This window comes from Aedes aegypti, unplaced genomic scaffold (genome assembly GCF_002204515.2).
Source record: "Aedes aegypti strain LVP_AGWG unplaced genomic scaffold, AaegL5.0 Primary Assembly AGWG_AaegL5_hic_scaff_97_PBJ_arrow, whole genome shotgun sequence".
Taxonomy (NCBI): domain Eukaryota; kingdom Metazoa; phylum Arthropoda; class Insecta; order Diptera; family Culicidae; genus Aedes; species Aedes aegypti.
The window spans coordinates 14,407-24,874 of NW_018736689.1; the positions used below are offsets into that span (position 1 = coordinate 14,407).

The 10,468-nt window shown below is 41.3% G+C and overlaps 1 protein-coding gene across 1 annotated transcript; it reads left to right on the forward strand.

Moving 5' to 3' along the window:
• The first annotated feature begins 7,378 nt into the window (after positions 1-7,378).
• Positions 7,379-8,720, forward strand: LOC110681474. The gene is made up of 3 exons (XM_021857239.1): positions 7,379-7,932; positions 8,173-8,418; positions 8,503-8,720. The coding sequence occupies exons 1-3, from the start codon at positions 7,821-7,823 to the stop codon at positions 8,535-8,537; spliced, it is 393 nt and encodes a 130-aa protein (XP_021712931.1). The 5' UTR covers positions 7,379-7,820; the 3' UTR covers positions 8,538-8,720.
• Positions 8,721-10,468: the final 1,748 nt, after the last annotated feature.

The window sequence follows — 10,468 nt, forward strand, 5'->3', positions numbered from 1 at the left end:
AATGTTAGCCCTTGCGATATTGAGCAACTTTGCCGAAGACGCCATCTTTCTAAGTGGTCAGGCTACTGAGCTATGCGCAAAACAAAAATTTTTGGCTCACTAGCGCTGCCTAGTGGCAAAATTTCAAATTTTTCGGCTCAAATAATGTTAGACCTTGTGATACAGAGCAACTTTGCCGAAGACACCATCGTTCTAAGTGGTCAGGTAACAGAGCTATGCGCAAAACAAAAATTCTTGGCTCACTAGCACCGCCTAGTAGCAAAATTTTGAAACTTTCGGCTCAAATAATGTTAGCCCTTGTGATACTGATCAACTTTGCCGAAGACGCCATCTTTCTAAGTGGTCAGGCTACTGAGCTATGCGCAAAACAAAAATTACTTGCTCACTAGCGCCGCCTAGTGGCAAAATTTTGAAACTTTCGGCTCAAATAATGTTAGCCCTTGTGATACTGATCAACTTTGCCGAAGACGCCATCTTTCTAAGTGGTCAGGCTACTGAGCTATGCGCAAAACAAAAATTACTTGCTCACTAGCGCCGCCTAGTGGCAAAATTTTGAAACTTTCGGCTCAAATAATGTTAGCCCTTGTGATACTGATCAACTTTGCCGAAGACGCCATCTTTCTAAGTGGTCAGGCTACTGAGCTATGCGCAAAACAAAAATTATTTGCTCATTAGCGCCGCCTAGTAGCAAAATTTCGAAATTTTTGGCTCAAATAATGTTAGCCCTTGTGATACAGAGCAACTTTGCTGAAGACGCCATCTTTCTAAGTGGTCAGGCTATTGAGCTATCCACGAAACAAAAATTATTTGCTCACTAGCGCCGCCTAGTAGCAAAATTTCGAAATTTTTGGCTCAAATAATGTTAGCCCTTGTGATACTGATCAACTTTGCCGAAGACGCCATCTTTCTAAGTGGTCAGGCTACTGAGCTATGCGCAAAACAAAAATTCTTGGCTCACTAGCACCGCCTAGTAGCAAAATTTTGAAACTTTCGGCTCAAATAATGTTAGCCCTTGTGATACTGATCAACTTTGTCGAAGACGCCATCTTTCTAAGTGGTCAGGCTACTGAGCTATCCACGAAACAAAAATTATTTGCTCACTAGCGCCGCCTAGTAGCAAAATTTCGAAATTTTTGGCTCAAATAATGTTAGCCCTTGTGATACAGAGCAACTTTGCTGAAGACGCCATCGTTCTAAGTGGTCAGGTAACAGAGCTATGCGCAAAACAAAAATTCTTGGCTCACTAGCACCGCCTAGTAGCAAAATTTTGAAACTTTCGGCTCAAATAATGTTAGCCCTTGTGATACTGATCAACTTTGTCGAAGACGCCATCTTTCTAAGTGGTCAGGCTACTGAGCTATCCACGAAACAAAAATTATTTGCTCACTAGCGCCGCCTAGTAGCAAAATTTCGAAATTTTTGGCTCAAATAATGTTAGCCCTTGTGATACAGAGCAACTTTGCTGAAGACGCCATCGTTCTAAGTGGTCAGGTAACAGAGCTATGCGCAAAACAAAAATTCTTGGCTCACTAGCACCGCCTAGTAGCAAAATTTTTGAAACTTTCGGCTCAAATAATGTTAGCCCTTGTGATACTGATCAACTTTGTCGAAGACGCCATCTTTCTAAGTGGTCAGGCTACTGAGCTATCCACGAAACAAAAATTATTTGCTCACTAGCGCCGCCTAGTAGCAAAATTTCGAAATTTTTGGCTCAAATAATGTTAGCCCTTGTGATACAGAGCAACTTTGCTGAAGACGCCATCGTTCTAAGTGGTCAGGTAACAGAGCTATGCGCAAAACAAAAATTCTTGGCTCACTAGCACCGCCTAGTAGCAAAATTTTGAAACTTTCGGCTCAAATAATGTTAGCCCTTGTGATACTGATCAACTTTGCCGAAGACGCCATCTTTCTAAGTGGTCAGGCTACTGAGCTATGCGCAAAACAAAAATTACTTGCTCACTAGCGCCGCCTAGTGGCAAAATTTTGAAACTTTCGGCTCAAATAATGTTAGTCCTTGTGATACTGATCAACTTTGTCGAAGACGCCATCTTTCTAAGTGGTCAGGCTATTGAGCTATCCACGAAACAAAAATTATTTGCTCACTTGCGCCGCCTAGTGGCAAAATTTCGAAATTCTTGGCTCAAATAATGTTAGCCCTTGCGATATTGAGCAACTTTGCCGAAGACGCCATCTTTCTAAGTGGTCAGGCTACTGAGCTATGCGCAAAACAAAAATTACTTGCTCACTAGCGCCGCCTAGTGGCAAAATTTTGAAACTTTCGGCTCAAATAATGTTAGCCCTTGTGATACTGATCAACTTTGCCGAAGACGCCATCTTTCTAAGTGGTCAGGCTACTGAGCTATGCGCAAAACAAAAATTATTTGCTCATTAGCGCCGCCTAGTAGCAAAATTTCGAAATTTTTGGCTCAAATAATGTTAGCCCTTGTGATACAGAGCAACTTTGTCGAAGACGCCATCTTTCTAAGTGGTCAGGCTACTGAGCTATCCACGAAACAAAAATTATTTGCTCACTAGCGCCGCCTAGTAGCAAAATTTCGAAATTTTTGGCTCAAATAATGTTAGCCCTTGTGATACTGATCAACTTTGCCAAAGACGCCATCTTTCTAAGTGGTCAGGCTACTGAGCTATGCGCAAAACAAAAATTATTTGCTCATTAGCGCCGCCTAGTAGCAAAATTTCGAAATTTTTGGCTCAAATAATGTTAGCCCTTGTGATACAGAGCAACTTTGCTGAAGACACCATCGTTCTAAGTGGTCAGGTAACAGAACTATGCGCAAAACAAAAATTCTTGGCTCACTAGCACCGCCTAGTAGCAAAATTTTGAAACTTTCGGCTCAAATAATGTTAGCCCTTGTGATACTGATCAACTTTGTCGAAGACGCCATCTTTCTAAGTGGTCAGGCTACTGAGCTATCCACGAAACAAAAATTATTTGCTCACTAGCGCCGCCTAGTAGCAAAATTTCGAAATTTTTGGCTCAAATAATGTTAGCCCTTGTGATACAGAGCAACTTTGCTGAAGACGCCATCGTTCTAAGTGGTCAGGTAACAGAACTATGCGCAAAACAAAAATTCTTGGCTCACTAGCACCGCCTAGTAGCAAAATTTTGAAACTTTCGGCTCAAATAATGTTAGCCCTTGTGATACTGATCAACTTTGCCGAAGACGCCATCTTTCTAAGTGGTCAGGCTACTGAGCTATGCGCAAAACAAAAATTACTTGCTCACTAGCGCCGCCTAGTGGCAAAATTTTGAAACTTTCGGCTCAAATAATGTTAGCCCTTGTGATACTGATCAACTTTGCCGAAGACGCCATCTTTCTAAGTGGTCAGGCTACTGAGCTATGCGCAAAACAAAAATTACTTGCTTACTAGCGCCGCCTAGTGGCAAAATTTTGAAACTTTCGGCTCAAATAATGTTAGTCCTTGTGATACTGATCAACTTTGTCGAAGACGCCATCTTTCTAAGTGGTCAGGCTATTGAGCTATCCACGAAACAAAAATTATTTGCTCACTTGCGCCGCCTAGTGGCAAAATTTCGAAATTCTTGGCTCAAATAATGTTAGCCCTTGCGATATTGAGCAACTTTGCCGAAGACGCCATCTTTCTAAGTGGTCAGGCTACTGAGCTATGCGCAAAACAAAAATTACTTGCTCACTAGCGCCGCCTAGTGGCAAAATTTTGAAACTTTCGGCTCAAATAATGTTAGCCCTTGTGATACTGATCAACTTTGCCGAAGACGCCATCTTTCTAAGTGGTCAGGCTACTGAGCTATGCGCAAAACAAAAATTATTTGCTCATTAGCGCCGCCTAGTAGCAAAATTTCGAAATTTTTGGCTCAAATAATGTTAGCCCTTGTGATACAGAGCAACTTTGCTGAAGACGCCATCGTTCTAAGTGGTCAGGTAACAGAGCTATGCGCAAAACAAAAATTCTTGGCTCACTAGCACCGCCTAGTAGCAAAATTTTGAAACTTTCGGCTCAAATAATGTTAGCCCTTGTGATACTGATCAACTTTGTCGAAGACGCCATCTTTCTAAGTGGTCAGGCTACTGAGCTATCCACGAAACAAAAATTCTTGGCTCACTAGCACCGCCTAGTAGCAAAATTTTGAAACTTTCGGCTCAAATAATGTTAGCCCTTGTGATACTGATCAACTTTGTCGAAGACGCCATCTTTCTAAGTGGTCAGGCTACTGAGCTATCCACGAAACAAAAATTATTTGCTCACTAGCGCCGCCTAGTAGCAAAATTTCGAAATTTTTGGCTCAAATAATGTTAGCCCTTGTGATACAGAGCAACTTTGCTGAAGACGCCATCGTTCTAAGTGGTCAGGTAACAGAGCTATGCGCAAAACAAAAATTATTTGCTCACTAGCGCCGCCTAGTAGCAAAATTTCGAAATTTTTGGCTCAAATAATGTTAGCCCTTGTGATACAGAGCAACTTTGCTGAAGACGCCATCGTTCTAAGCGGTCAGGTAACAGAGCTATGCGCAAAACAAAAATTCTTGGCTCACTAGCACCGCCTAGTAGCAAAATTTTGAAACTTTCGGCTCAAATAATGTTAGCCCTTGTGATACTGATCAACTTTGTCGAAGACGCCATCTTTCTAAGTGGTCAGGCTACTGAGCTATCCACGAAACAAAAATTATTTGCTCACTAGCGCCGCCTAGTAGCAAAATTTCGAAATTTTTGGCTCAAATAATGTTAGCCCTTGTGATACAGAGCAACTTTGCTGAAGACGCCATCTTTCTAAGTGGTCAGGCTACTGAGCTATGCGCAAAACAAAAATTATTTGCTCATTAGCGCCGCCTAGTAGCAAAATTTCGAAATTTTTGGCTCAAATAATGTTAGCCCTTGTGATACTGATCAACTTTGCCGAAGACGCCATCTTTCTAAGTGGTCAGGCTACTGAGCTATGCGCAAAACAAAAATTATTTGCTCATTAGCGCCGCCTAGTAGCAAAATTTCGAAATTTTTGGCTCAAATAATGTTAGCCCTTGTGATACAGAGCAACTTTGTCGAAGACGCCATCTTTCTAAGTGGTCAGGCTACTGAGCTATCCACGAAACAAAAATTATTTGCTCACTAGCGCCGCCTAGTAGCAAAATTTCGAAATTTTTGGCTCAAATAATGTTAGCCCTTGTGATACAGAGCAACTTTGTCGAAGACGCCATCTTTCTAAGTGGTCAGGCTACTGAGCTATCCACGAAACAAAAATTATTTGCTCACTAGCGCCGCCTAGTAGCAAAATTTCGAAATTTTTGGCTCAAATAATGTTAGCCCTTGTGATACAGAGCAACTTTGCTGAAGACGCCATCGTTCTAAGTGGTCAGGTAACAGAGCTATGCGCAAAACAAAAATTCTTGGCTCACTAGCACCGCCTAGTAGCAAAATTTTGAAACTTTCGGCTCAAATAATGTTAGCCCTTGTGATACTGATCAACTTTGTCGAAGACGCCATCTTTCTAAGTGGTCAGGCTACTGAGCTATCCACGAAACAAAAATTATTTGCTCACTAGCGCCGCCTAGTAGCAAAATTTCGAAATTTTTGGCTCAAATAATGTTAGCCCTTGTGATACAGAGCAACTTTGCTGAAGACGCCATCGTTCTAAGTGGTCAGGTAACAGAGCTATGCGCAAAACAAAAATTCTTGGCTCACTAGCACCGCCTAGTAGCAAAATTTTGAAACTTTCGGCTCAAATAATGTTAGCCCTTGTGATACTGATCAACTTTGCCGAAGACGCCATCTTTCTAAGTGGTCAGGCTACTGAGCTATGCGCAAAACAAAAATTATTTGCTCATTAGCGCCGCCTAGTAGCAAAATTTCGAAATTTTTGGCTCAAATAATGTTAGCCCTTGTGATACTGATCAACTTTGCCGAAGACGCCATCTTTCTAAGTGGTCAGGCTACTGAGCTATGCGCAAAACAAAAATTATTTGCTCATTAGCGCCGCCTAGTAGCAAAATTTCGAAATTTTTGGCTCAAATAATGTTAGCCCTTGTGATACAGAGCAACTTTGCTGAAGACGCCATCGTTCTAAGTGGTCAGGTAACAGAGCTATGCGCAAAACAAAAATTCTTGGCTCACTAGCACCGCCTAGTAGCAAAATTTTGAAACTTTCGGCTCAAATAATGTTAGCCCTTGTGATACTGATCAACTTTGCCGAAGACGCCATCTTTCTAAGTGGTCAGGCTACTGAGCTATGCGCAAAACAAAAATTACTTGCTCACTAGCGCCGCCTAGTGGCAAAATTTTGAAACTTTCGGCTCAAATAATGTTAGCCCTTGTGATACAGACCCAGGACGGAAGAAGTTAGGCGGTTGCCATTGTTAGACATTTGTTAGATATGTTGCCCACCTAAAAAAATCGAAGAGCATAAATCATAAACCCGAATTTATGCTGCATGTTCGATTTTTTCGCACATTGTTGACGGTGGAGAAAACAGTGCGGACAAAACCTGCAGCTATCTTTGCCGCATCAGTTTGTAAAAAAAAGTCGCGTGCGTCGGTCGGAGAAATAAAAGTTCCGCGTCGTTTTGTCAGCTGCCATCACCGGAACCATTGTTGGCGTTAATTTTAAGTGGAAAAGTGTTGCGTCTTCGTTTGCGTTTGCGTCTTGCGTTTCGTCTTCCGTCCTATTGCCTCCACACGGCCGTGATAATTCCCGGATCTCGTCGTCGCCGCTGCTGTTGCTGCTGCCCGTTGTACAATTCCGTAAGAAAGAAGAAATCCAAAAAAGATCTCCTCACTATGCCGGGTCGTGTTCCGGGCAGGGTTATCGTTGGAATTGGTTTCAGGTGTTTTCCTTACCGTTCACACCATGCTGCCAGGATGGCCCGTTATTGTGAACGACAGGAGGCAAACACATGCAACCAATTCAAAACATAACCTAACCGGGACACGGCCCGGCCTAATGAGAATACTCCTTGTTTTTGTTTGCTCTCTCGCATCGCAACATTGTTGTCCAAAGAAGCGCATTGTAAACCACAAACATTACGATTACCAACTCCGAGTCGCTCGAAACAGGTTGGAAGCTAGAGTCCGAGCTAGTTCAACCAGCTCGCAGTAGCTCGTGTTTTTGACGTTTAAAAACGTAAACATTGAAAAAAAAGCAAAATTCCGAAGCGATACGGATTGTTAAGTGCGCGAATTTTTTTTTTCACGTGGAATTCCGGTAAATTAGTAAAAAGAGTAAAAAGAGCGTTCATTGAGAAAGCAGCTTGGAGTTGCTCGAAGTAGCTTTGACAGTTATTTGTTGACAAAAAATACGAGCTAGTACAATCAACCCCGAGCAAGTTCGATCAAAGTCATTGAACACAGCTTTTATTTAAATGGCGACAGTGCTGCCAGCTTCTAGAGATCAATCATTCGAAGAATTGTGACATTTTTGTCTTTAGGCCCCTCAAGCCTATCGATCCGAATGGTCACGTTTTTACCATTTTGGAATCGGTTCAGTAGTGGTCCACCGAAAGTGTGTCTCCACACCGCAAAGGTCGATCACTTCACCATTCATGTCCACGACTTATGGGAGTCTAGGAGAGTTCGCACGATCTTTCTTCTCCGCATCAGGTGTCGCCATTCATCATGCGGCAGAGAGAAACCTCCCGCACGATCAACAACTGTAGTTATAGCGTGGTTCCACCTCCACGCGTATGGAGAAAACTGGTCTTCGGAGTTCATTCCAATCCGCCAGCGAGGTAGTTTCACTTGTGCTCTCTTCTTGACGACATCATCGCTGCTTTTTGGCGCCTCTTTCGATATCGCGTGAACCTGGCAACGTGTGACTGCCGAATTGGCGATAATGGGTTTGAAAGTGCTGGCCATTGCACTACTGGTGGCGTTAGCGCTGCTGGCCACCGTCGATGCAGGTCCTATGTACTACAAGAAGGTCTCCGGACAAAAGTACGAACCTGGTAAGTTGGATTGAGACCAACGACGAAATAAAGACGTACTTGTCCTTTGCAGTTGCCCAAGATTTTTATGGCACATGAGGTAGTAAAACAGTGTACTACGATCTGTCGATCTTTGGCACCAAGTGTAGTACTAGAAAAAATGAGTGTTCTGAGCCCGAACACTATGTCTCTATTTCGTCTTTGTTGAGACGCCAGTCTTAACGTAAAAGTTGACTCATCATCTCGTATCGAACTGCGCAGATTGGGTGCCGGTGTCATCGACGGCCATACCGCTGGCCGAATACCGCGTGAGTGTGGGTGGAGGTGGCGAGCAGGGCTCTCTGCTGACCGGGGATGAGTACCGGAGGGCATACCTGAGACACCAGCAACTGTCGGCGGCCGCCAACAACGGTAAAGACAAGTTGAAGACTGTGCCAGGGAAGGGATCGGAAGCTGAAGCGGGAGCAGCGGCTCGCGTCCAAGAAGATCCGGACACGTTGATCACAGGTGGGTGGTTTGATTTCGGATGACGAAATAGCACTACGATGAGTGTGGTGTCTAAATGTGCGGTTTGTTTTGTTTTTTTTTCAGCCAAGAAGAAGTTTTACGAACGGAAAAGCAACTGATTGGTCGTTGGAAAGTGGATGATCGTTTATAGATAGTTTGTTCAATGAATACATTCGTTAATCGTAAATTGTCTACTTGATAGCAATGCAAGAGTGCCAATTGATTCAAAAAAGTTAAATATTAATGTTATGTTAATTTTATTTGATTTGATTAAACGAAAGGTTAACCAATACACACTGACAGATATAGCTTTTTGGTATTTTGGAAGTTTTTTTTTTCAGATGTTTTTTTTTTTCAAATGTGATTTTTATCTTCAGAATCAAAGCTATTTATTTAAACTGACATTTAAGCTGTGAATACCGGAGAAGAAAATTGCTGCAGAATACTAAACTGAGGTATTCCATACGCATACCAGATAATTTTAAATACTAATCACCTGAATAAGGTATGAAAGAGCACTGCATAACTACTCATGTTCGCATAGTCAACGTAAGCGCGTATTCTTCAGGATGTTTTTCAATTAATGAGAATGGAACTGGGAGAGTTTAATCCGAATTCACTGAGGAAATTTCTTTGAATCTTCATTGGAATTTTACGCAGTTTCTTTTGGATTCTTCTTTTGAAACATTCTTCGAAATTTCCTTTGGAAGTCTCTTCAGAATGTCCTTCGCAATTCCTCATAGAATTTCCATTGAAATTTCTTTTGCGATTTTCATTAAAATTAGTCCTTATGAATTTGCAACGGATTTTTTTTAACAAACCGCTATCCCAAGTAAACCGAAACTATCTTTGTAAATAACAGATAATCCAATCTTTCCATAAGTGTATATAGCTAAATCCTTTAACATGTTTTGTATTATTATTGGCAATAATAGCTTTCAAAAACATATACGTTGTAAAATAGTCGGAAGTGAAGGCTTGTCGAAAGTTAATTATGCCATAAGCTCTAATATAACTCCTAAAACTTATGCTTTAACTATTGATGTGTATAGAATCATGTTATATTATGTTTTTTACATGTTTTTTACACAAGATTCAAACTCGACCTATTTAAAACAGAAGTAAAATCGGTAATAAATTATATTGCCATCCATTTGCCTGCTTTATAACAATGTCTAAAAATCCCAAGCGTCTGCAGTTCCAAGATATTTTTTGATTGGCCATGCCAATTGAGCTTAACTTATGATTTTCACAGGTACATTTAGGTCGGAGTTTGTGGTCTGATAGCATGATGTTGTTATACATACAATAAAGACGTAACAATAATAGTTTCGACGGTAAAAGTCTGGAAAAAGCGCCACGGTTGATATTCCGACAGCTGAAGAAAAACACGCGGGATCTTTAAAAGAACTGCAAGTTGCAAATCAAGACATACAACACTTCTAACGATCCGAGCCTTGCTGCCTGCTGCTGCACAAGATTCACCTACCTTCTTCAAATGGAGACAGTTTTGGCACAAATTAATAAATTAACGCACTTCCTGATGCCCACGGATGAAGTTGACGCCGCAGTAAACACACCATCGTCTAGGTGGATAAAGAGTACGATGTGGAGGCTTAAGCTTTATGCAAAAACCTGCCATATTGTATCTTTGTGGGAAATGAATAATTTCACGAACATCAGCAATTTGAGTGAACTGATTTGCATTTTGGATCATTTTATAATTGGCGCGTGATATTATGAAGGTGAATAGAATTACACCATAAATTTTCAAATCGCATGGCTAACATCCTACTATTCTCCTGAATATGATACACTTCAACTTTTCATCATAGTATAATTCAGGATTAATATATGCCTAAACGTAGAAAAATTTTTCTAGATGGGGAAGCCATTATTTTTTTAATCAATATCATTTTTGTTTTTCTAGGGCTTCGACATGTATTCTGATTAATTCGTACAAAAAATGTTTTGCAGTATTAATTGCAATAGCTTTATTCCACGCAAACATTGGCCTCCCAAGTAACACCGAAACATCTTTCGAATCCAG

Bases quoted from the DNA above. Each gene is read 5' to 3' on its own strand.
- LOC110681474 (XM_021857239.1), top strand. From the start codon at position 7,821: ATGGGTTTGAAAGTGCTGGCCATTGCACTACTGGTGGCGTTAGCGCTG. The intron at 7,933-8,172 runs GTAAGTTGGATT...CGAACTGCGCAG, and splicing joins CGGACAAAAGTACGAACCTG to ATTGGGTGCCGGTGTCATCG. The intron at 8,419-8,502 runs GTGGGTGGTTTG...TTTTTTTTTCAG, and splicing joins TCCGGACACGTTGATCACAG to CCAAGAAGAAGTTTTACGAA.